This window comes from Scomber japonicus, chromosome 12 (assembly GCF_027409825.1).
Source record: "Scomber japonicus isolate fScoJap1 chromosome 12, fScoJap1.pri, whole genome shotgun sequence".
In the NCBI taxonomy this organism is placed as follows: domain Eukaryota; kingdom Metazoa; phylum Chordata; class Actinopteri; order Scombriformes; family Scombridae; genus Scomber; species Scomber japonicus.
The window spans coordinates 20,728,170-20,751,960 of NC_070589.1; the positions used below are offsets into that span (position 1 = coordinate 20,728,170).

The following is a 23,791-nucleotide window of genomic DNA, read 5'->3' on the forward strand; positions in this document are numbered from 1 at the left end:
CACATACATCCTGTGCAGTGAGGTGATGCTGGAATAACAACCCTCTGCCACTTTCAACAGTTCATAAAATTATCTAACTATCCGCTCGTTCTGCTTGACAGCCTCAGCCCTTTGCATGTCCAAGCAGACCAAGAGGATGAGAGCAGGAGTGGAAGGTAGTCAGGAGGGAGTGGGGGAGAAGCTTGCAGGATTTTTTTTTTCTATGGTCTTCTTTTTTCTTTTTTTTTTTGGTGTGTGCTTTAGTTGCACCCACTTCCTTCATGGTAACAGCTGTCAAAACGTTGTCGGATTACAGCGCACCGCAAAGTTACAGCTCATATTAGAGCCTGGTACAGGGCAGGAAGTAAGGAGTAGTCCAGCAAGTAGGGTAGCTACATTAAAGCCTCTCAGTTTCTCAGAGCGGAGCAACTAGGACCCAGGGGAGGAATAGCTAACACCAAGAGGGTGCTACTCCAGCACTGCTAATTTAGGTACACGTGTCAGGGATATCATGGGCTTTTCCACTGATGTTTCAGGTATTAGAGCAGATACACTCCATAATTGTGTTTTGTTTTTGCAATCGGATGTAAAGGTCCTATTCACAGCCTGGGATCACAAGGCCTTTCTCTTGGATTAGTCGAGCTTCAAGGCTTGTATGATGAAGCTACAAGATAACTGCAAGATTGTTGAGAGAGAAAACTCCCTGAAATCTCCACTCATTTGCCGAGGGAATTGAGCTTGTTGAAATAATATCAGTTCAACAGGGTAATTCTCCAGCTCATACGTATGTCGGAACACTGTAAACCCAAAACAGACTAATGAGTTTCATTGTAACTTTGTTTGACATTGAGGTAAAAACATTACTGCCATGGTAGTGTGTAGTGTATTATGACGGAGGCCTTGATAATCAGTTTACACTAAATCAATATAAAATGTCATAGCAAAGTGAGGGTGATCCTGCATGAAACTGTGAAAATCCAACATTGTGTGTATCAGATTGCTGTAAACACTTCACCTCAACAATGACGTGTGATTACATAGCAGGAAGACTTTTTGCTTCAGTCACTGTTCTTCTATCAAATCGTGGGCCTCAGACGTTTTCCCAACAGTCCAGGGACTTGAACTGGAGACCTTCTGGTCACTCCCCATTTACCCTCCCATTCTTTTTGCTGCTGTAGCAAAGGGGAAAATCCCTCAATGACTGTGTGTCTTGGAGGTTTTTGCCTCTCAATGAAATTGTTTGGGCTGTTGGTCTAAAATGCACAAATGAAGAATCATAGAGGTTAAAATGGACTTCTTCTGTAAATTTCCTAGGTGAGGTGCTGGCCTAAAGATCCAGAGCAATATATGTTTAAATCTGATGTGCGGTGTCCTGCTCTAGGATGCCTTGATGACATTTCCACATTACATTGATTGCTTATACTGTGAACATTTGCACATTCTCTGTCAATATATATAATATAATGTAAAATATTGTAACAGCTCTTTTTGTTTAGAATACATTTTTTTTATCGTAATATTATATATAATTTATTATCACCTGACTTTTGTGGTCGTTGTATTTTCTATTACCTTCTATAATTGTGATTGTTATGTACAACAACACCAACACAAATGTGTTGTATGTATAAACCTACATGGCAATAAACCTGTTTTTTATTCTTCTTCATTTGAACAGCTGGACCCATGAATCAAACTGTCAAATCAATAGACAACCCACTTTATCTTCTGAGCTCACAACCTGCAATAGTTTGAATTATTGACCACTGGCATCAAGTGCGTACCTTTTTATTTATTCCCTTATAAAACTTACTGTCTTTTTTCCCATGTGAGCAGCCTTTAGTCTATCATCAAGGTCACTTGTGCATGTGGTGTTTTACTTCTCTTTCACAAAAAAGGCAAATGCAGTTTGGATAGCATTTATTTGATCCTCTAGTCTGTTTAATGTGTTAAAGCCTGAGATTTGTTGCAAGAACTATACATTTATGAGGACATTTGAATGACCTAAAATATCGTCTATTTTATTCCACAAGTATCTCTTTTACTAATAATTGAGTCTATATCAGAAAATATTTACTTACTAGATGACATTTTCAAGTTCTTATCAAACTTGTCTCATTTGTTTGATGGTCTAAACTCCAGTGGCATTCAATTTAGATGTAAAACTTTAAAATAAGTGCTCACAGCTTCTTCTTTTTTTTTGCATTTCTTCTTTAAAAATAATCATGTTGATTGTTTTTTGTGGATTATTCACATAATAATTTCAGCACCACACATCAATGTGCCAAAATCATAACTAAAACATTATGATTTCAGTGTTATCATATCTCATTGACAGTGATCTTAAACTAACCAAATGTCACTGAAGAATAAAATCACACATAAATAATTTAAAAATTCATTTATTATTTCAGATTTTTTTCGCCTTTGTTATACAAAGATGTTAAATAACTTAAATACATTCTTACCAGTCATTTGTGATCTGTTTATACCTACAAGCTATACACATGAGGTAGAGGAAAATAATTTAGGGTTCCCATAAGACATGAATAAGTGAACATGGAAAAAGCTTTGTTGGTGTAGTGTCATCACAAAGGGCAATACATGGTTGGTGTGTTTTTTATCTTTGTTTTACAAGCACAGCACAAATCCTAACAAAAAGTACATGCACATGTAAAAGTGACACAATCATCAACATTAGCACTTTATACCGTATCATATGGTGATAACCAACATTACAAAGCCAAGAGCCTTTTCACAAAATAGAGGATTATACAAACAGATCAGATGCTATGAAAATATTGATGATGACTGTAATTTAGCTTGAATACTTTCAGAAATGTCTGGTGATCGTGCACAAGAATAAAAGCCAGTTCAAAGTGAGTCGATTCTAAATTTGTTAGGATTTCTTAGTGCTTAGATAACAGCAAATGTTGAGATATGAAATGAAATATATTTAAAGTATACACTGCTTCTTGAAGCCTCCACCCCAAAAGAAACAAACACCCAAAAAGAAAAAAACAGAGTAAAAAACACAGGATATAAAATCAATTTAGACTTTGACGTTATTTACACTAAACACATGCTCATAATATATTTAAAAATAATTTATCTTTTATTTTTTTCTACAAAATAGAATTTTGTACATGATCCACTGACAACTAAACAGTGCAGAGTTTTGGATTTGAGAATATGGACGAGTGTGACAACAACATCTAAAAACCGACTGACTGCTGCATCATGCTCCTCTTTCACGGGAGGACTTTTAGGCCTATATACAATCTATAAACAAACAAAAATGCACTCGGTGAGCATTTGGTATTCCTGTCATGCCTGTTTTGAGTCCATTCAATAGTAGAGAACCTCAGTGTTTTTGGGCCGAGGAGTGTGTTGAGAGCGCACACACCAAAAGCTGTGGGAAGCAGGCATTTATGCTTCGAGTCTCAGCATAGCTATTATGGTTTCCATGTAGCGTGCAAAGTTCTATGTATATGTTTTGACCAGTCTTTATTTGGCATGCCTCCTCATATCAAAATGCTTGGAATTCATCTACCCAGGACAAATAACCCATGCAAGGCTCTCTTCCTGAAGCATGGTTTTGCTGAAGCTGGTTTAATTTCAAATATTGCGATAATCATCTTTAAAGACTAAACTCTCTGTTATAGGTAAAAGCCATTTTTTAAGGATGTTTGGCATGGTGCAGTATCTCTGATTACAATCTGTAACCGTCCTGTTACAGCAGCTGTTTGCTGTATTCATGGTGCACCACCACAAATGTCTAACATTTCTTATTGCTACCAATTTCTGTTGCTTGTGAGAGTTAAACATGTGCCTCACTTTTGTCTATATACCACAGGAGAAGAAACCTTTGCTATTTACATTTTTTTTAAGCGTCTGCACTGCACTGTATCGATAAATACAGATCTTTAAATACTTTATAGGGCTTTGGGGCTTCAGTGCGTGAATGGTGCTATAATACAAAGCTGGGTCCCTCACTCAGTAGTTAATTCACACCCATCTAAAACAAGGCATATAAGGTCCTATATCTTATGGTTTATAACAAAATGTTCCTAGAAGCTAAGTGCTGAGAATACAATGAATTCTTGTCTGCATTGTTTGTGTTAAGTCATCTTTGTGGTCTTTAATTGTCACTGTAGTTGCATGGCAGAGTTCAGTATGCTGTTTTTTGTTAACTGTATCACTGTGTGCCAGGCAACAAGTATAAAATGTGAAAAATCAACTAATGCATTACAAAAATGTCACTGACTTCTTAATGAAGACAGCAGATTTGCTAAACATGACACAAAATATTAGTCTTATAAAACATATATTAGCTATGAAGCTTGCGCATTCATCTTCACTCGAGAAATTCTGCAGACATGTCAAGTTAGATTTCCGTCTCTTTTACCCCACACTGTTTGGACTGACAGACGCAGCTCCTACTGCACATTCTGCATGTCTACATGTTGAATATGGCTCAATCAAATCGTGGCAGCTGAAGAGGAAAGAAGGATGTGAAATGGTAGGGGGCTACATTCCTCCAGTTCTCCACAGTTTTCTTTACAACTTCAAAGTATTCAAAGTTAAACAAAATCCTAATAAGTAGATTTAAGCTCCACAGAGCTCTACAATTTTTGATCTGAGTCACACGTGGACCGTTTGCTGGTCAAGTGATCACCTGTTGCACTAAAGTTGGCTATAATAACAAGGCCACTGTCATCTCCAACTTGGATATATTTAGCATTTGAGCTATTTCTCTCTACTTTATCCAAATAGTAATAGTGGTTTAAGTTATTCCCTGAACACTGGTTCGCTCAAGGCCGAGAATAGCCTAAACTGACTGGTTTAGATATTTTCTGTTAATGCATTGCCTAACAGCTTCATATTATATTATTACAAAAAAAAGTTTTAAAAGAAGAATTGAGATATTTTTCTCCCTGTGAAGGAGTAGTCCCAAAGGATCTATAAATTATCCACAGCAAGACGACGGACACAAGTGTGCTGCTTTCCAAAGGGCCTTGTCAAAAATTATGAAGAAAAATGAGCAAGAGCACACAAACAACAAAACATTTGTGTGGTTAGTGGTTTGTTTTAACATAGTAAGATAAGTGGCTTGTATAATATCATTACAATATAACTGAATTTATTTACATACATATGAAAACACACAATGTGTGTGAGTGTAAATATGTGCGTGTAAAGTAATTCTTACACCCTGTCTTTTTTTTTAGCAGTCTCTGAATATGGTTTTCATTGCCATAGAAGTCGTCATTCAAACCCCCCCATCTCTCACTATCGACTAAATGCTCACGTACAAACACACACAAAAAGAGTGACAAATACAAACACAAACACACACACCATCCTTCTTTGGGCAAGGCCCTAAAACCAGTCTGTAGGTGTTACTGTCCTTGTATTGGATCCACTTTTAATCTCTGTTTTCTTGTGAAAAGATGCAATTGGACATTTTTAAAAGGAAAGTAGAAGCTTCTCTCTTTAAGGCAGCGCTGTGAAAAAAAGCTTGAGATGTTGACCCAGTTGTCTGAGAAGGTTTTTAATTCTGCAAACCCTCAGGACCTCTGAACCCCAACCCACAGAAATCCCTCAAAGTGCTTATTGCTTCTCCAATGGCTCGCTCCCCTTTGTTTGTAGAACACTGTTCTGACAGCAGAAGCAAAACCTTTTTGGAGAACAAACTGACGACTCCTCTCTCATCTTTCACTTGCTCCTCTGGTCAGTAGGCCAAATAGGGGCCAACAGGTGACTGGGTTACCCTTTGCAGGTATAGACCTCCTCCCTCTGCGTACACTGCTTGCAGTCGACGTAGCAGCACCAGCGCACCTGGCACTGGCAAGCCCTGGTCACCTCCCTGCTTTGAGTGTTATGGCCTCGCCCGCAGCAGATAGCATCACAGTTCTTGTCCTTGTAGCACTTTCGGGCTGCGGTGCCCAATGAGTACTTGCTGGGTCTACAGAAACTGGGTGAGTCCTCAATGTGGAGCAAGTCCATAGTGCGGGGGATCTGGTCGTTTAGGCCAGGCAGAGACTGAGGCTGTGGCTGGCTTCGGCCAGTGGAGATTTCTCCCTCCCCCGTGGCCTCGTTGGTGGAGCTTCCGACCTTGACGGAGGTCTCGTAGCGCTGCTTCAGCTGTTTGCTGATCTCCTGGAAGGGTAGGAGCTGCCTCCAGCAGGTCTGAACGGTGCAGGAGCCGGAGACGCCGTGGCATTTGCAAGTGGTCTCCACACCGGCCTTAATTACCTGGTTCAGAGATGGAGAAATGCTGTTAACTGCCAAGAAACATTAAAGGAACATAATGAAACGTGATTTAATGTGCCTTTGCAGCACTTCAAAGAGCCAAATTACCCAAATATGCTCACAGTTAGCCGATTAGGGTGGAGCACAGCAGTTTGGGAGGAATATGAAGACACAATGGAAAATTATTACACTCGCTGCTCTGTTTGATATCATAATAGAAGGGAAAAATCCACGTCTTCACTTATTGCTCATGAACTATCATCAAAATAATTCCAAGGGGAACAATATAACATTTTGTCTAAGGCTTCACATAAACAAGTGAATAATAGTTGGTAGGCGGATTGATTTTGTTTATGATAACCACGGATGACATTTTGATTAAACTCAATAACTGTTATTATGAAAAGTGAGGGGAGGTTAGCACTATATAATAGATCCATTCAGAGAGCCATGTGAAAAAGAAGATACTTAGGATACTGGGCACTATTCTCGTCCTTTTACTGTAAATTTGTTTTCTAAACCCTGAGTTGATCAACCTAATCTTTGTAAATATGTCATAACAGATACGTTAAGTCATGCAAATAGTTGGCAAGAGAAAGAATAGTAAAGAAAGTCATCCCTTTTTTAAACTCATACATAATTGCAAATGAAATAAAGAGGTTGTCAGCTAAAAAGACCACTACTCATTATTGTAAAGGTACTTGACCTCTTAGTGGACAGCCAAAGTTCACTGGAGAATCAACCACAATGTTGAAAAGCAGTGTGGGCGTGGAAATCGATGACAATAACACATTGTCTTAGGAGGGGATTGGATAACATCTACAGTACTTTTCTCAGACTGCGAAAGAGATCGGGGAGCAGGAAGTGCATATTCATCACACCAGCAGGTCAAGAAAATTTGATAGGTCAGCTTTTAAATGTCGGGGGGGATGCAGAGGCAAGCACATTCCAGTTTCGTCCTCTGTGTGGGAATTTATCCCGAATGCGGTACACCTCACTACATGTGCAAATCAAAAAAAAAAGAGAGAGAAAAAACAATGTTGTAAATCTTTTATCACAAATAAAATCTCATGAGAGATTGGATTTTGGAGAGCCAAGCTGAAAAGGAAGAGCCTGCATTGGTCTTTCGGGAGAGTTTTGTGTCTGCTAACATTTGGGAAGTGTGCCTCTGCTATAATTCATTTTGAAACCAAAATGAAAATGGCTACAATATGAGAAAACCCGAATAAAAGTAACAGATTCCAGACTTTTAGTTTGCTTTGGCTTGACAGATTAAGACCATTCCCTCTTTTTTATTTTACTATTAAAAATGCTTCCAAGACGAAAAGCCCATATTTGCTCACCACAAACAATTGCTGAATTGTGCCAAAGCACAAATGAGAGTCATTGCCTATCTAATCTGAGAGTGAAAACCAAATATTGACTAATGAGCACTTTCAAATTTACAGTAGCAATTACTTTAATCAGTTTGGGTTTTTCTTTTTCCAGCTTTCATGGAGATGCTTGAACCTCTACAGTATTTTTTCAGTAATTTTACTCTCCAGGGATACTCTCTGTTGAACTCTATCAATGTCATTCTGTTGCGGTCAAATTAAATTCCTCTGAAGTCATTTTAACTATATATATTTGGACAGTGTGTTTTGTCTTGGACAGCAGTCATATACCAGCACTGTAATGTTTAAACTCCAGCATTGCAAAAGCAATACCAAGATATGGTATAAAAGTATATCCCTGATAAGGTGCACAATGAACTGGCACTTCATACTGTTGTTTATCTACATAATTAAACAGGGCTCAGACTGTATTGTCTTATCACCATTTTCCCACCATTTAACTGATTCATGTGAGCAATTAGCCAACATTACTGTTTAAATACTGTCTGTGACTCCAAATGAACTCTGACCATATTTGAACCAGTCTTTTTATGAGTGTTTCCTGGTTGGCCTCATTTATGGTTTATAACTCTAACTCAGTATTAAATTATTTAAATTATTACTTTAATAAAAAGCAAAGTGGCAGATATAATAACATCAATAATGAATATACTGCTATAAGATGATTGTATGATTAAATGTTTTCTTTCCTTTGAATGAAACTCCCTAAAATGTTATGAATCATTGGCTAACGCAACTTAAATTAAGTCATATTTTAATGTCTTAGATATCTTATCAGCTAATAAAATACTGTTGCTATCACAGTCACAGACAAGGAATGAATGGAAAATAAAACAGGACCTTAAAAGGGAACCATTCCATGAAATTGTGGCAATCACCTGAGTCACATTAAAACAAGACTGATCAAAATCGATCCAGCAGAGGCTCCATTTGTACATTAATCATTAATTTCTTCCACTTTTTGTGAGGGAAGACTTTTATTATGACTATTACTCTACTATTTACTCTCTGCTACTCTTTGTAGTTTTTGCCATGCTTCCTTAAACTGGCAGGAAGAGCCAGACATAGGTGACCTTTCAGCTTATTGGGCTAAAATTTCAAGAACATGGTCACGCAATATGAATTACATTTACACCTGACTGAGATCACAGTGCGTATCTGATCGCATCATTCCGATCACAATTAATGCATTTACACCTTGGGTTAACATGTGTTTTTCCTTACCCAGATAACATATCCAGATGCAGATTGCCTTTTAATGCCAGTAGTAAAAGGGGTATGAGTCCCTAATACTGCTTGGGTTAACTTGGCTGAAGCTCCAAAAACACTGGATTCTACACTTCCCATATTGCAGCCTGATAGTGTTTTTCTTTGACCCTCACTGGTAATTAGTACCCACATTGTTTCAACTCTACAACCCTACTTTGTAACACAGTGAGGAAAAAGTTTGCAGTTTCCAGACCGAGATTACATAAACCTGCAAAAGTTCATTTTTTGGCCACTTGGGAACAGCAAAAAAGCTGTTAACACAACACATTATCATATTATCACTTTGTAAATTTATCATGGCAGAATTATTAGCAAACATTTGCTTATTTACACCATGCCAAGTAAGTAGCATACAGAGTCTTTTCACTGAAAACAGCTGCCTGCTGCGGTGAGAGTGAACCAAAACAATAAAGCTGCGAGCTGTAAAACCGAACAAATGCTAACGTGCTAAAACACTCCAGAGAGCTGAGGGGAACTGCAGAGTCAGGTGATAATCCTTTGTGGGTCTGTGATTACGAGCGACCCTTTCACATTACACATAGTCATTTGAGCCAGTCATATTATAAAAATATTGATTAGAGTAGCTGTAAGTCACAGTTTGAGTTGTGCCCCTCAGAACTATGTTGACTTTGACCCTAACCCTTTAATAAACCATCATCTTCTGATCCTATGTGCTTACCTTCATGCCCACATTTGTGTTGTGCATGTCCACACGTGCACGGAGGTCCTTGTTGGAGCGTTTGCCCAGGAAGTCCTTGACAAATTTGTTGGCGTATTTGAGATTGTCTCCGCAGCCTCCCCACTGCCATGCCTTGCGGTTCTCCAGGTCCGGGGCCTCGTCACACGTGCAACGCTCCATCCGTCCTGCGCTGCACGCTTTGGCCATCGCATGGGTTAGGCCCGCCGAGGAGATGGCATACAAGAAGGCTGTCTCTTTAAATCCTGCAGGAGTACAGGGGAGTGTGAGAGATTAAATGCAGCTCAATTTCAAAGTTCAAATTTTGTTTGTTTCTTTCAGTTCTTGTTTTAAGCACAGTTGAGTAAAATACACTGATTTTATACCATCATCAGTGTGCAATATTGAAAAACAGATATGGCCTACCACTTCCTTTGAGTTCAGTATAAAAAGAAAGATCTGTAACAACATATTTTCCCATACCTCTCTTTAGTATGTTGGCTCGGTGGCGCCCCTCTAAGGTGCAGTTCCACCTCTCAAAGCGGAATTGATACTGGCATTCTATGGCGCTCATGGTGATGGCCTCTCTCAGGGTCTCTGCTACACCCGGGTCTCGTCTACACATCCTTCGCTGCTTCTTTTCCAGTTTGAGCCGGTCGCACAGCTTGTAGTGGGCCCTGCCCATGTTCTCCTCTGGTAGAGAGTTCAGTGGCAGGATAGACAACGGTTCATTACCTGTCAACCTAGAGTGAAAGATTGCAAACACAAAGACACGCTCAGTTGAAACAGTGCACAAGGAGGGAATGGATACATCTTGATAAAGGTTCCAATAAAGCTCAGGATGCTGACCTTCCTGGATAAACAATAAAAGTTGCAAAGATATACTACATAAACAGCACAGGAAGAACAGCTGGGGCATATAATGCTCAAAAGTTTGGTTAATGTTCAAATGAATTCAGCTGTTCGGTGGTTAATGTTCAGGGGAATTCAACATTAGCTGGAGATTGAGATCAACCTCCAGCACAGGCGTGTCTGTGTATAGAGCAAATTCTCTGCAGAGGTGGAAGAGTTCTTTCTTTTCATCATGTTCCTGAAGCTGTTTTGTCCCTGTTCGGATCTCTATCACTCCAATCAAATCACAGCACCAGCAGTTCAGCCTGCAGTATTTAATACTGCAGTTTGAGATAATACATAGTGTATTATTAATAATAAAGTGTTCAGCTGGTATGAACACATATTCAAAACGATGGTATGCAGTGAACGTGACAGCCATACCAAATGCATGTGAAACAGTAGCCAACAGATACTTGGTTTAATATTTATATCATACCCTGAGGGGGGGGAATGTCACTCACAGCAGCATTGTATAGATTTCAACATGATCACACAGCAGGATTTACACTCTCATTATAGACTCCCCATAGAGAAGTCCACTATTCAGGATCTTAAAGCTGCAATCAATTTGAAATATAACAAGCAGAAGTCTTAGTTCTAAACATGGTATGGAGAACATGTGGTAGACTTGCACTCCTTTCGTCAGTTTATTTAAGGGAAGCGTATATAAAACACACAAGCGGGGACTGCCACATAGCTGGCAAAACCGAAGACCAGCGTTCTGAGGTTGTGATGGGGAAAGCAGAGCATTACTTTCATAAACACACACAGGGGACATGACTGTCAGCCTGTGACCATTTTGGTCACAGCAACTGACAGGATTGGCACCGTAGTTGTTCATTATGTGTAATTTCTGGCCTCCTTTACACCCTTAAAGTGAAACTGTAGAATAAATGGATTTACAGAACTCACAAAAGCACAAGTCTTCAGGCCAACGTGCATTCGCACACGGCTTTGGGACACTTGTGTGCGTGAATTGACACTTCATTTAGTGCTGCATTGATCAACCATTGATGCAACATTTTCCATCAATTGCAGGTTGCAGTCCAATTTTGAATGCTTGTATAAAAAATAAAAAAAGATCCCCCCCCACCCCCCCCACACACACACACACACATACAACATGTAGCTTTACAATGAATGTCCTATACAGTACATGACAGTTAATGGAGCTAAGGAGGTGCTAATCATTATGGTTATTTTGATATGGTAATCTGAAAATCGCAATGTGAAATTAAACTGAAATTTAAATTACAATTAATTGTATTTCTTATTTCAGTTTTCACAACCAATTTGCTTGTTATCATCAATTTAGGCAAAATAAGCTTATATTATGAGATCACAGCATTATTTAATTGTAGTCCATGCCTTCTTCTTGAGTGTATAAAGTCAACATTCAAAATAAATTAGAGAAACGTACAACTACGACTAGGAAGAGTAACCACAGCAAACGGGAACCCTGCCACAGACTTTAATTCAGCCAAGCAGTGTAAAAGAAATTATTCTTCAGAGCACCTGCTGGATGTCTATGCTGGTTTAGTTAATGTTAACCTGAATTGCCAAGTCATCCTTGGAGACTGTTTGGAAAAGGGCAGGCACTTTCAAAAAATACTTGGCTGGTGATTGGATGAACCATCGGTCTACCACCATCTGTCTTACCTTGGGAGGTAGCTGGATTCGCAGCACGGATTGGTCCGAACCCCTGGTGGTTCAGACACAAGCGCATAACTTAAAGCCTGATCTTAAATCCAGCTGTCTCACAAGGTGAAGTTAATGTATCAAAAGTGTTGACCGGTGATCTACATTACTTACATTTTTGACTTCATTACTGTTTTTCTGAGAAGCTTCTGTCACCACTCATATGCGTCTACCAGAAGGTCACAAGGGTTGTTTAACAAGAGATTTGTTTTATTAAGTCCAATAACTGACTGAAATGATTCCCCTCAAGTCTTCAGTTTCATACCAGTGGACTTAATAGTTCACATATGCTATATGATATTGTCTTATAATGCATTCACAGCTTGGTTGAGGATCTGAGCAGTCAAATCAAACAGGGAGCGTCAGGATTTGCTTTCAGATTGGGTCAAATGGTTTCCTTTTTACAAAGTGTGTTTGCCTTCCCTTAACTTGTCTGACAGCTATGAATTTTCAAATGGAAACCTGGCAAGCTGTGTCTTGACAAAGATTGCTCTCCCAACACACTTAAGAGAGAAAAATGTATGGTCTGAGGCGTACAGAAGGAGGCATACACAATGCGCGAGCACAATGTCTCTGTGAATAACTGGCATTTTCCTCGTAATTGTTTCAAGCTTTGTTAAAAAACACTCTGCTAACAATGCCAAGGAAACATGTTTAAAGAGCCAAAACAAACAAATCCAATTGAACCAGTATGTTACAAATGACTGACAACCGTTCCACAACATTTCATGGCAGGGTAGTTGAGGATTGAATGATGGCGCCCCGTGGAATACCTGCTTAATTCCATTTGCAACATCAATAAGGAAGAAAAATCACGACAATTCAAGATATTAAAATCCACACATGCACCAAGAAGCAGCAATATTTCTGGATACGTGTGTAATTTAAAAAAATAAGTACATACTGATTCTAATTTGTACTTCGTATTGCTTAACAAAAAGATCCAAGTCTTAACTGGTGGTCTTAATTTACTCAATACCACCAACATGACGTGCACATTCCTCACTAAGACATGCATAGTAACACCATTCAGCGTCAAATCTTCCGAAAGCCTGCATGCCTGCCAAAGAGACCATTAGAATGACAGCCCTCAACTGTCTGTGTGACGTCTGCCTGTCTGAGACAAAAAGATGGTCTGAGCAAAGCTTGGAGGGAGGCCAAAGATGACATGACACTGCTCTCAGCGCTACTGTCTCCTTAGTTTCTTTCTTTTTCTTTTTTTTTTGTACACAAAGGCATATTTCTAGCTAGTTCCAAAGACAGCCTGGGGGCAAAGTGCGGAGGAGAGAGATTTGAGAGCGGAGAAACACTTTACGTCTCCAGAGAAGAAACTACTGGCCAGGGTTAGCGCTTGTGCATGTTTCCGCTCTGTGGCAGACCAGAAAACAGTCAAATTGTATCACAGATGTACGCTGACATTTCCTCTGTATTTGTATTTAAAGGACCTCCTGTTTATCAGCAGATGCACTTTTAAAAAATATTTTTACAACGCTAAAAGCAGAGTTTGATGTCAATCATTACTTTTAAATTCAAGTTTGCATGAAATTAAAGATAATATTTTCATTGGATCCGAAAAATGTGACCCCCGCTGTCACAGAAAAAAAATGGGTCACACATTCCAATATGGTGATCAGCAATATAAAAAAAATTACTCTGCTGTTTGCTGAAGAACGAACTCAGTCAACTCACTTAGAGGAAAAGAGATTTGGAAAAAGGTAGAGTGGTTGACTCACAAAAATCATTACAAATCTGAACTTGAAATCTTTGGTCAAACAGAAACCATTATTGTGTTTTCCCATAACGATGACTACTTTTATGAGGAAAAATGTAATCTCTGACAACTCAGTCAAACTCTATAATATACTCTATAATACAGTATAATGAAGTCTCTTCATCATGAAAGGTAAAGTGCAGGCACTAACACGTTATCTACCCCCTATTAATTTAGAACGCAAGAGCATGAAGCTCTGTGTTTTCTCATCATGGACCATTTTCTGTAGGTGTTTTTGTTTGAGGTGTTGGCACAGCAACACCAATTACACATGGAATATAACACCAACATATAAAACTCATTATTATCCTACACGAGGTGGGATTCTTAGTGGTGTTTGCTCAGCTTTGCTTTTTCCATTCACACACTTGCCTCTACAGACTCCTAGCAGACATCACTGACCTCCTCTCACGCTGCGCCTCCTCCACCGTCTCTCACTTACTAAACTCTGGAGTTTGTTTAGTCCTTTCTCTCTGCATGTCAGCACCTCCTATTGCCTGTGACATTTACTTTATATACATTTTCCAATGCGGCGTGTTTGCGTGAAAACGGCTCACTTCACACCGTGGAGCCTCAGAATCAATCCCTTGAGGAAATCATTGACTAGCACTAAACTTTGCCATCATCACTCCCTCTCTGGCTTTACATTATAGTCATGGAAGTGACATGGAAGTTGGTATGTAAATAGTTAAAGAAGAGTAATAATGTGGAAAACATACGATCACTCATACATTACCGTTTTTGGCCTATATGTAAATGCTTGCTCCATGTATAAGCTACAAACACACAGTGCTTTGTTGCAACTGCTGGTGTTATTCATACACCCATACAGCCATATATAAACAGAACAGCTCGTCCATGTGGTATAGATTAATCTTGGGAGGTTAAAGCAGAAAACTTTACAAATGATTTGCAGATTAATTGATGACTCACAAGTCAATTATCAAGCAAAAAAGACAAACATTCTCAGCTTCTCAAATGTGGTTATTTGCAGCTTTATTCTGTGTTATATCATTGTGAATTTAATATTTGAGTTTTAGACTGTTGGTCAGACTTAAAGTAGTCACTATCTCATTAATGTTTAACATTTGAGATTTCATTAATTGGCTCATTGGTTCAGTCAGTCATCAGCTTTAGCTTTGCAGACATAGTGTGTATGGCTGTTGATGAGTAACAAGAAAATTATGTAACAAATGCCAAAAAAATTAAGCTCATTTAGAAACAGTGTAGTAACCATTATTTGTTTTACAGAGAACAATGAGAAAATCTCCCTGTAAGTACATACAGTATCTCGGTCACAGTTTCTTAAAAACTAATTTAAGAGATCAAAAATGTTGTTTATATATTTACATCAAAAAATTAATGCTGGCAATATATAATTCAATATAGAGATTTTTTAAAACTCTGAAATATTGCATTATTAGTCTCAAAAATATTTGTCAGGCTTTAGTTGCTGCTGTATGCAGATGTTTGTTTCACTCATCACTGAGATTTCACTTGAACTACTGGTGACATACACATTCTTCAAACAACTGATATTACAGACAATAAGACCGTTCCCACTGAGAGGACTGATACTTACTGTCTCCAAAGGAAAATCTCTCTTTGTTGTTGAGCAGTGTCAGTGTAAAAATGTTGAACTCCTTCTACAAGTTAACAGAAATCAAAGAAAATATTTCTGGCATATTGTTATTTTTCAAATTTGGAGATAAGGATGAAAACACTGTTCGGACAATTTTCAGTCACAGGGTCTGTTTATCATCTCCATCCCCCACAGGACTAACAGGTGCTGGCTACGTTTGTGTATGTAGTTACCGTATACATGTGTGCTTGCATGTGCACATGCATATGGGCACTTACTACCTTAAGTCAACACCTATAAGAGTCCGTCGTGGCTGAACGCGCCCAGGCAGAAAAAAGCACAAAAGCCACAGTTTCTCCATCAGCCTGAACTTGCAGATTGTGTGGTCTGGTGTCTCCTAGATCACAAGCAACCCCCCCTACTCTTACTCCTTCTTTTTTTTTTTCTCCCAACTTCTCCTATTCCCACTGGTCAATTACTCTAAATGAATGCCAATCATTCCGCCCAGCTGTTGGCTCCAAACAAAGACCCCTCTAGACAAAACCACTGCTGTCTACAAACGTAACCTACACAAGACAATGACAGACATGAATATGTGTCCTGGAAAAGTTCCGCAGCCTTGAATGCAAACTACTACACTCACCTGAGACTAATCTGTGTATATTAAAACATGTTTGTATTATTCATTAAATTAAACATTAGAGTTTTTGTAGGAAATTAAACTTGCCAGTGCTGATCTCCGTTTCTCTCTTTCACTTTTTCCTCCTGCCTCCACAGCGTTTAAATGCTCCTTTTGGGGGAAAAAAGTGAGTGTTTTTCTCAGAAATGTTGGATGAACTTCAGACCACCCTGCCCAAGTCCCATCTGGTGTATCACAGCCCAAGCCATGCCAGAGGTAGTAGGAATGTGAGTGTGTGTGGTGTTTTCCCTCTGGCCCACTCTAACTATGGCTGACAACGTGCTCCACAGCTTAAACTTTGAATAATTGAAGAAACCATGATTCAGTGTCGAATGACTCTCTGGTTCAGGGAGTCTCTGGGCTATTGTGCGCCTCAAAGAAGTTTATAACAGAAGAAATTCTGCGCTGAATTGCACTTAAAAATCAACATTTTCTTCCCAACCACCATAGAGACACTGCTCCTTCCCCCAAGTCATTAAAACCAGAAATAGGGGAAAGAGTAAACGATTATGTATGAGGCTAAGATAAGATTAGTCAGTGGTTGAAAGCACTGGGTGTTGTGACTACTCCTAACAAGCTGTGACTGACACAGTACAGTAACATGACAAAACCGACTTTGAAAACAAAGTGGTACTGGCTTGGGACTTAGTAAGTCATTATTAGTTGAGTAATGAGCCTTTCTACGTAGTGGGAATGTAATGCAACATCTACAAGAACTGCTATTCACAATTTGAAAGGGGAAAGTCTGCTATCTTGTATGACTTAACAGGATATGACCCAATGTTATGTCATCTGCTGTCCCTTCTGGTCATTTACAACCCACATAGGACATGATGGACCACTCCCACTAATTGACTGATCTGGGCAAGTTCCTGTACATGTACTCTCTTGATATTTCAAATGTGAATGACACGGCGCATTAGATATACTTCCTTTTAAGTCAGAGCAACTTAAAGTGCCTGTCATTGTACTCTCACACAAATGGTTCCACTAGCAAAGCTATTTTTCTTTTTCAATTCATGAAAAAAGTAGAAAAAGTCACTGCTCAGCCTAATTTTTTAATCTACAGCAGTGCAAGCAAGCGCTGGTAGCTGAGCAGTAGGACTACAGGACCTGGGTTTGGGAATGGGAGTGTGGGGCATGGTAAGAGGTTTAACTGCTATGTGAGAACTCAAGGCTTCTAAGGTCAGCAGCTCAGTTATAGTCACTGTGTGACTGGCACAGATTGGGCGCGCAGCAGTGTCCGCATGACTCCCCTGTTCTAGCCTACGCCATGGCACAAAGCAGCCCTGTACCAGCGCACCGACGCACCAAACACGTTCAGGCACACATACTGTACTCGGCTCTCACCGATTCCAACATGCTGACACAAGACTCAGACCACGTTTATTTGGTAAGAGAGGAAAACAATTTGACTATAAACTCAGTGCTCTACTCTACCCTACTCTACTAAGCAGATATTTTAAATGTGTGCAGAAACTGGCGGCTTTGTTCATTTATGTTACACTGGGCAAAAGCACCTCTGTGAATAAACCGAGCATGCAAAGTCAAACCACAAAATCCAAAACAAAACAGTAGCTGTTTTGAATCACTCATGCCTCAGTAACTACAAGTGGCTAAGTTTATTAACGGTTATTTACTCTTACTACTGAAAGATTAGACTTTTCCTCCTGTTCCTAATTGCTAAAAGGCCTACAGAACCCAAATGCAAAACATTAAATGCAAATTATTGTTTGTTATTTGCTGTAAAATATTAAATCTCAATCATTTATTGTCACATTAATTACAAGTTACAGGAGGAAAGTGTTGTTGTTGTTGAGTGTGTGGGTATTTTTGATATTTTCCTGGTATTTTTCATTTACTGCCTGCATTCAGCAGAGTGTTCACTGCAGCAGAGAGAGCTTGCTGTGTCCTGGCTCATTCAAGTTGATTGTGTCCATTGTCAAACTAACGCTCAGACTTTATAGATACATATGCCTTTAAACTTTATTCTATACAATAACACCCATTTGGGAAACACACACATTCAAGTGAAGTGCATGTCAGGTCATATTATTGTGTGTATGCAAGATGATCGCACAGATAAAGTGCAGTAATAGTCTAACCCTGTAGTTTTGAGAAGGTACGGTCAAATGTTTTTCAGTCCTCTGTAAAATCATAAATCTTTACGAACAAGTGTATGAGATTAAAAACTATTTTATGTTGCGCACTGCAGAACGTTTTTTTAATTCTCATATTATGTCAAGAGAAAGGCACAGATATCCTCTTAAAGCCCAAAACCTTTACTGAGGGTTTGTCAATCTGCTAATCTTGGCACATGCGAAGCGTCATCTTTTCTATCCCCACAAACTAGGCAGAGAAATTCGCCTGTGGTCAAGGATGGAAAACACAGGACATAGCGGTCACACTAACTAGCATCATCTCATCAATGCCTGACCACTAAAAGTATCTTGAGTCTATATTAGTTTTCCTGTTTTGCAAATTGCCCATGTCTCCAACCCCATCTGCAAAGATCATCATGTGAGTTTGACCAACAAGAGTTTCCTTCAATGGGAGTTTCCTTCCCATATCTTCTGACCATCCACCAATGAAGTGCTCAGCTGACTAGTGGGACTAAGCCGGAGCTGCCGTCTTTTTAAAATCAAATATGTCTTCACTGCGGTCTCTTCGGCACGCTGATGACACTAGAACTGTAAGTCTTGCGGATGTGAGCACGCCAAACACATTTTAAAAGCCCTACCACACCATGTAATCTTCAAAAACATTCAGTACAACCATGTTATTATACAGTATGAGCCCCTTAACAACCCACCACAGACATCCCTGAAACCTTCATAACAAAGGTGTGTACCAACCTTTACCGTTTCTGATGATTCAGCCTGTAAAATGAACAGTAATGCTGTGCATCACTCAGTTTAGAGAAGACATGAAAAGTGAATTTTCACTCTGTAAGCTAAAGTTCAAAGACACGTTGTACATGTCATGCATGTTGACCACAACTAAGCATATGTAGAACTATTTTCCTTTCCCAAATTATTTTTACACAGGGTTGGCAGTCTTTACATTTTCTGTTTTCACATTTCATTTCCCACTCTCCTACTGTTACACAAAAAGGTTACAAAGTGCTGATTGAGGATCATCCTGCACTCTCAGAAGACGCTGCACCACCCTGTGGCATCCTCAGGCATAGCAGGCCTTTACAGAGGGATGTCATGGAGCATAGTGCTCAAAGCAAAGCACGGCTTAACTCAAATCCGGATGTATCAAACAGAAATTTAAAGAAAACAAAGCTCTCTCTTTTCAGAGGCCATGCGGTCTGTTATCTAAGCCTCCAGGTCTCCGTGATCTCACCACGCTACACGGTCACACCGTCAATGCTGAGAGAATCCTATCTTCTTGGCTCACGGTAAAGTGATACCCTTCGAGGTGTGGCTGTAGCCACAGGATATCCTATGAAGTTGGGAAATCCCTCTATCAACGGTGCTCCCCGCCCTACAGCACGTCAGGGCTAATCAGTCCTTAAGGCCTGGTAATGAGACGCCCGCCACCACTGTCTGCCGGGCAACGCCAGCCTGAGCCCACACTAACTCTGCTGCTCCTAATGAGTGGTAATCACCCAGCAGCTCCCCACAAACCACTGTAGGGATACCAGCACGCACATGAGGCAGGCAAACCAGAGGACAGGAGTGGAGAAAAAGAAGGGAACAAAAGGAAATGTTTACATGGAGCCTCTTAAATAACAACTTGTAACATTTCTGTGCTGTGCTAAAGAAATGAGGCTCTTTTAAATTTGCTGTTTGATACACACCAGCAACTAATTCAGCAGAGTGATAAAAACCTTTTACAGCTGCACACTGAAAAATCACTCCTCCTCAGTAAATTTACACACATCCCATTTGTTAGCGTGTTGTTTTTGGCATGCTGCCTCACTTAATGGAGCGCTGAAAACAATAATACCATCTGAAAGGGCATCAGGAACAAACTGATGATAGAGTGTTTAAGGATATCACAGTAATCAAATAGCAAGTAATAGCAACCACTATATTTGCGTCTTCCAGATACTGTGGTGCCTCAGTGATTGGTAAATCCCAGTTGCATGACTGTGGGCAGCCTTCCTGTATATGTCGCACATGAACTAAATAAAAACAAACTCTTGACTCAGTGTTAGGCCTCACATTCAGCACAGTTTACAAGACCACAGAATGACATGCCTTTTACCAAAACTCAAATTTAAACCGATGGAGTCTCTCAGACAGCACTCTGAGCCTGGACGGGGTCAACTGAGCAAACAAATCACTTCCTTCTTTGACAGTTTACACAATATCTCATCGAGGTGCTGCAACCTATTAAGACAAGTAATGAAAACTCCACGAACATCACTGATTGAGACTCTAATGATAACGGATTTAGCAGAACCAGCACCTGCCACAACAGGCTGAGGGAAAGAAAATGAGTGCTCACATTCTTGTGGCAAAGGATGACAATTTAAGCGGGTGCTTGACTACGCCAGGAATCCCACCCCACCCTCGGCTGCGCAGACTATGGGCAGGAGAGATTGTGTTTATGTTACACTTACGCTCCACCGCACTCTGGAAATTGGGTATGCAACATTGACCCTCTATTTTGAGTAAATCAGTACCCAGGAGCCCTAGGATGCCTCGTGCTCATGGAATATTTATTTGAACAGGTTTGCGTTGTATGTCTCACAGTCAAAGCCAAGCAGGACTGAGCTGGAGTGTCACCGGTGTCGAGTTTCTGGGAAGTTGGCCATAGGGCAGTCACATTTTGTATCTGTGTCACCTGTGCAGACTCTTTCAGTATGTTTCATGTTCCTCAGCTGCAGGGCTAAATCATTTACTGACACTCATTCATATTCCTTTCTCACCGGGCCACGGAATAATAAATCTGGAATATTGTAATACCACATGTCTCTTTGCACTACACAGGCCACAGATAGAGAACAGGCTGACAGAGGGAATTGAAAACAAGTGCTAACTGAATAAGTAAATATGCATTACCATTAGGACCATTAAGACTGATGTGAGTGCCAATTTGGCATGTCAGCCTTAATACATACTGCCTGCCAAGGGCGACTCTGTAACAGGGAGGGAGACATAAACAGGGACCAGGGTTACATTTGTCCTTCTAATGCAACTTTAGAGCTGCGCTGACACTAAAGACAGGAGTCAGAGACAGAGAGAGTACTTGATATGTGCATGAGTGTTACAGATGATGACGTTTTTTACTGAGAAGGGCTGAGATATTTCCATCATACAGAGCTATTACAGGTGCCATACAGCATGTTTGCATCACCCAGTTTCCAGAAACGAGTGCCAACACTTTGGTGTAACACCCAAGAGAATAACATCTACCCAGAGACATGAAAAGCTGGGTGTACACTACAACTAGCCGGTTTATTCAGATGTTTGATATCTAGAACATTTTCAAGTACTTAGGAAATTGCTGTTTCTTTGTTGCTTTTTAACTTTTCATAAGATCTTTACACCAATATATCTTGTTTATGATGACCTTTACATTGAGGAGAAGGTAAAACCCAATTCAACAGGTCTAACACACCAGTCTAACGGCCCCTTAGGGGACACTTCCTATGCTCACAACAGTTCCCAGATCACCTAACACTTCTGGATCCTGCACAACACCCATACCTACCATAAATTTGACTCTGCTGGAAAGACTTCAAGTGTCATCACTCTGCAGTCTACAGCCATTTGTCACTGTGCGGTTCTGCACTGGTAACAGCCAAGGGGAGCACTAACAACATCCAGCAGAGATATTTGTGGATAATATAGGGAAAAAAACAAGATATTGGTTGTGTTTCGTATGAGATGGCAACCATGATTATTTTAAAGATATTGCCTTGTCAAATTGCTAAAGATTAGGTGTCACTCTTTGGGGATTTTTTAATCAAAACTCTTGAGTTCCAGGTAAAACAAGGCTGCGCTCCCACCTTACATGGTGACCACATTTGAATGACTTTAACTTAAATGCTCTTTCAGATTCTTCTATGACTAAGAGCAAAACTGTGAGGAAGCACATGTGAGCACACAAGCTGGAGTTCGGTGCATTAGTAGCCACTCTGAAGTGGAGGTCATAGTGGGCTACACCTAAAAATCCAAGGCGTTCCCTGGGAAAGACTCACTTTGAAATATACACCCTTGTGCTCTTTTTTTAAAATTAAACATTATTGTGTGTATGACATGATTCATGAAACGCTAAATTTTCAAGATTAATTTCCCAACACGTGTTCCAAGTGTTTTTTAAACCTGATGGAGGCAGCAGAAAACCCCTGCCAGAGTTGTGTGATGTTTATGCTGGATGGGGGAATTTTCTGTGCAAGCTGAGCAGACGTTTCGGCCACCAGTTCAGTTCAGTCAGTCAGATTGCTTTATTGTTACCAGCTGTTGAGTCTGAGGCATATACACACACTCACCTTTCGCTCCGCGGCTGTTTTCAGAGTCGACTAAGGATATGATTTTACAAGTGTTTCAGCAAAATAATCACTCGACCGCTACCTGCCATTCAAACGTGCCAGGGGGTTACTTTACAGTGGGCGCTGGCTCAATTGTCAAGGAAAGAATGGGGGGAACTCTCCTCGGCCAACATTGCTCCGAAGCTGCGTATGTCTACCTATATAGGTACTGTGTTTATAAGGATTTTGTTGCCTGCTGGACCCGCCCTGACAGTACCTGTCATAAAATCTGCATTTGTCAGCAGCTTCGGAGAGGTCAAATCATGTGCAGACAACCTGCTGCAGCCACCAGCTGTGAGGCCGCTGAGCGCTGCGCAAACCGCCGCCAAGTGACACCCTACTGATCCGCAGATATGGATGCAACCAAAACAAGTCATTTCATTCTACATGCTTTTTTGGTGTTGTTTTTGTTGAAAAGTTATTGATTGAGCTTATCTTAAAGTCCATTTTCTGTTTGTTTAAAGAGAAAAAAGTTTAGGCTACCTGCTTTTTCAAGAACCAATCAAATCAATGAGAGCAGCATCATGCACATTATGTCTATCAGTGCTTACCCGAAATATGCTGCGGTCGGTCCAGGCAAGTTGAGAAGATACACTATAACTGTGAACGATAACCATCCCAGGAGTAGGTGTCCATCCAGCATTTTGCTGCGGCTCCAGGGCAGATCATTTCGTTTCTCCTGAGTAGCTGTGTAAAATCCCTTGTTGAACGTTCAACACTTCTTATACAGAGAGGAGTTGCGCTGCGCTCCTCCCATCAGCAGTGAGAGAGAGTGAGTGAGTGAGTGAGAGAGAGAGAGAGAGAGAGAGAGAGAGAGGGAGAGAGAGAGAGAGAGAGAGAGAGAGAGAGAGAGAGTTATATGGCAATACAAACTGTCTGAGAGCTGCACTGATTCACAATTCACTCTCAAGTTTCATGCAGATAAATCTTCTCAGTTGTCTTAATTTATGATTGGCTTTTCAGTTTCTCCTCTGTGGGCGTTTTAAGCACCATACCGTCAGTGTTTGTGCAGGCTGAGGTCAGTCTGAGCTGGCCTGCGCTGAATGATAGAATATTTGTTTACCTTCAGTCTGTCTTGCCTCATTTTATTTCCAGAATGGCAAA

General features: G+C 40.1%; 1 protein-coding gene across 1 annotated transcript; it reads right to left on the reverse strand.

Annotated features, from left to right (window-relative positions):
* Positions 1-2,372: 2,372 nt before the first annotated feature.
* Positions 2,373-23,444, reverse strand: wnt9a (wingless-type MMTV integration site family, member 9A). The gene is given in 4 exon segments (XM_053330224.1): positions 2,373-6,237; positions 9,577-9,839; positions 10,057-10,316; positions 23,239-23,444. Coding segments are annotated over 4 exon segments (1,218 nt in total). The 3' UTR covers positions 2,373-5,748.
* Positions 23,445-23,791: the final 347 nt, after the last annotated feature.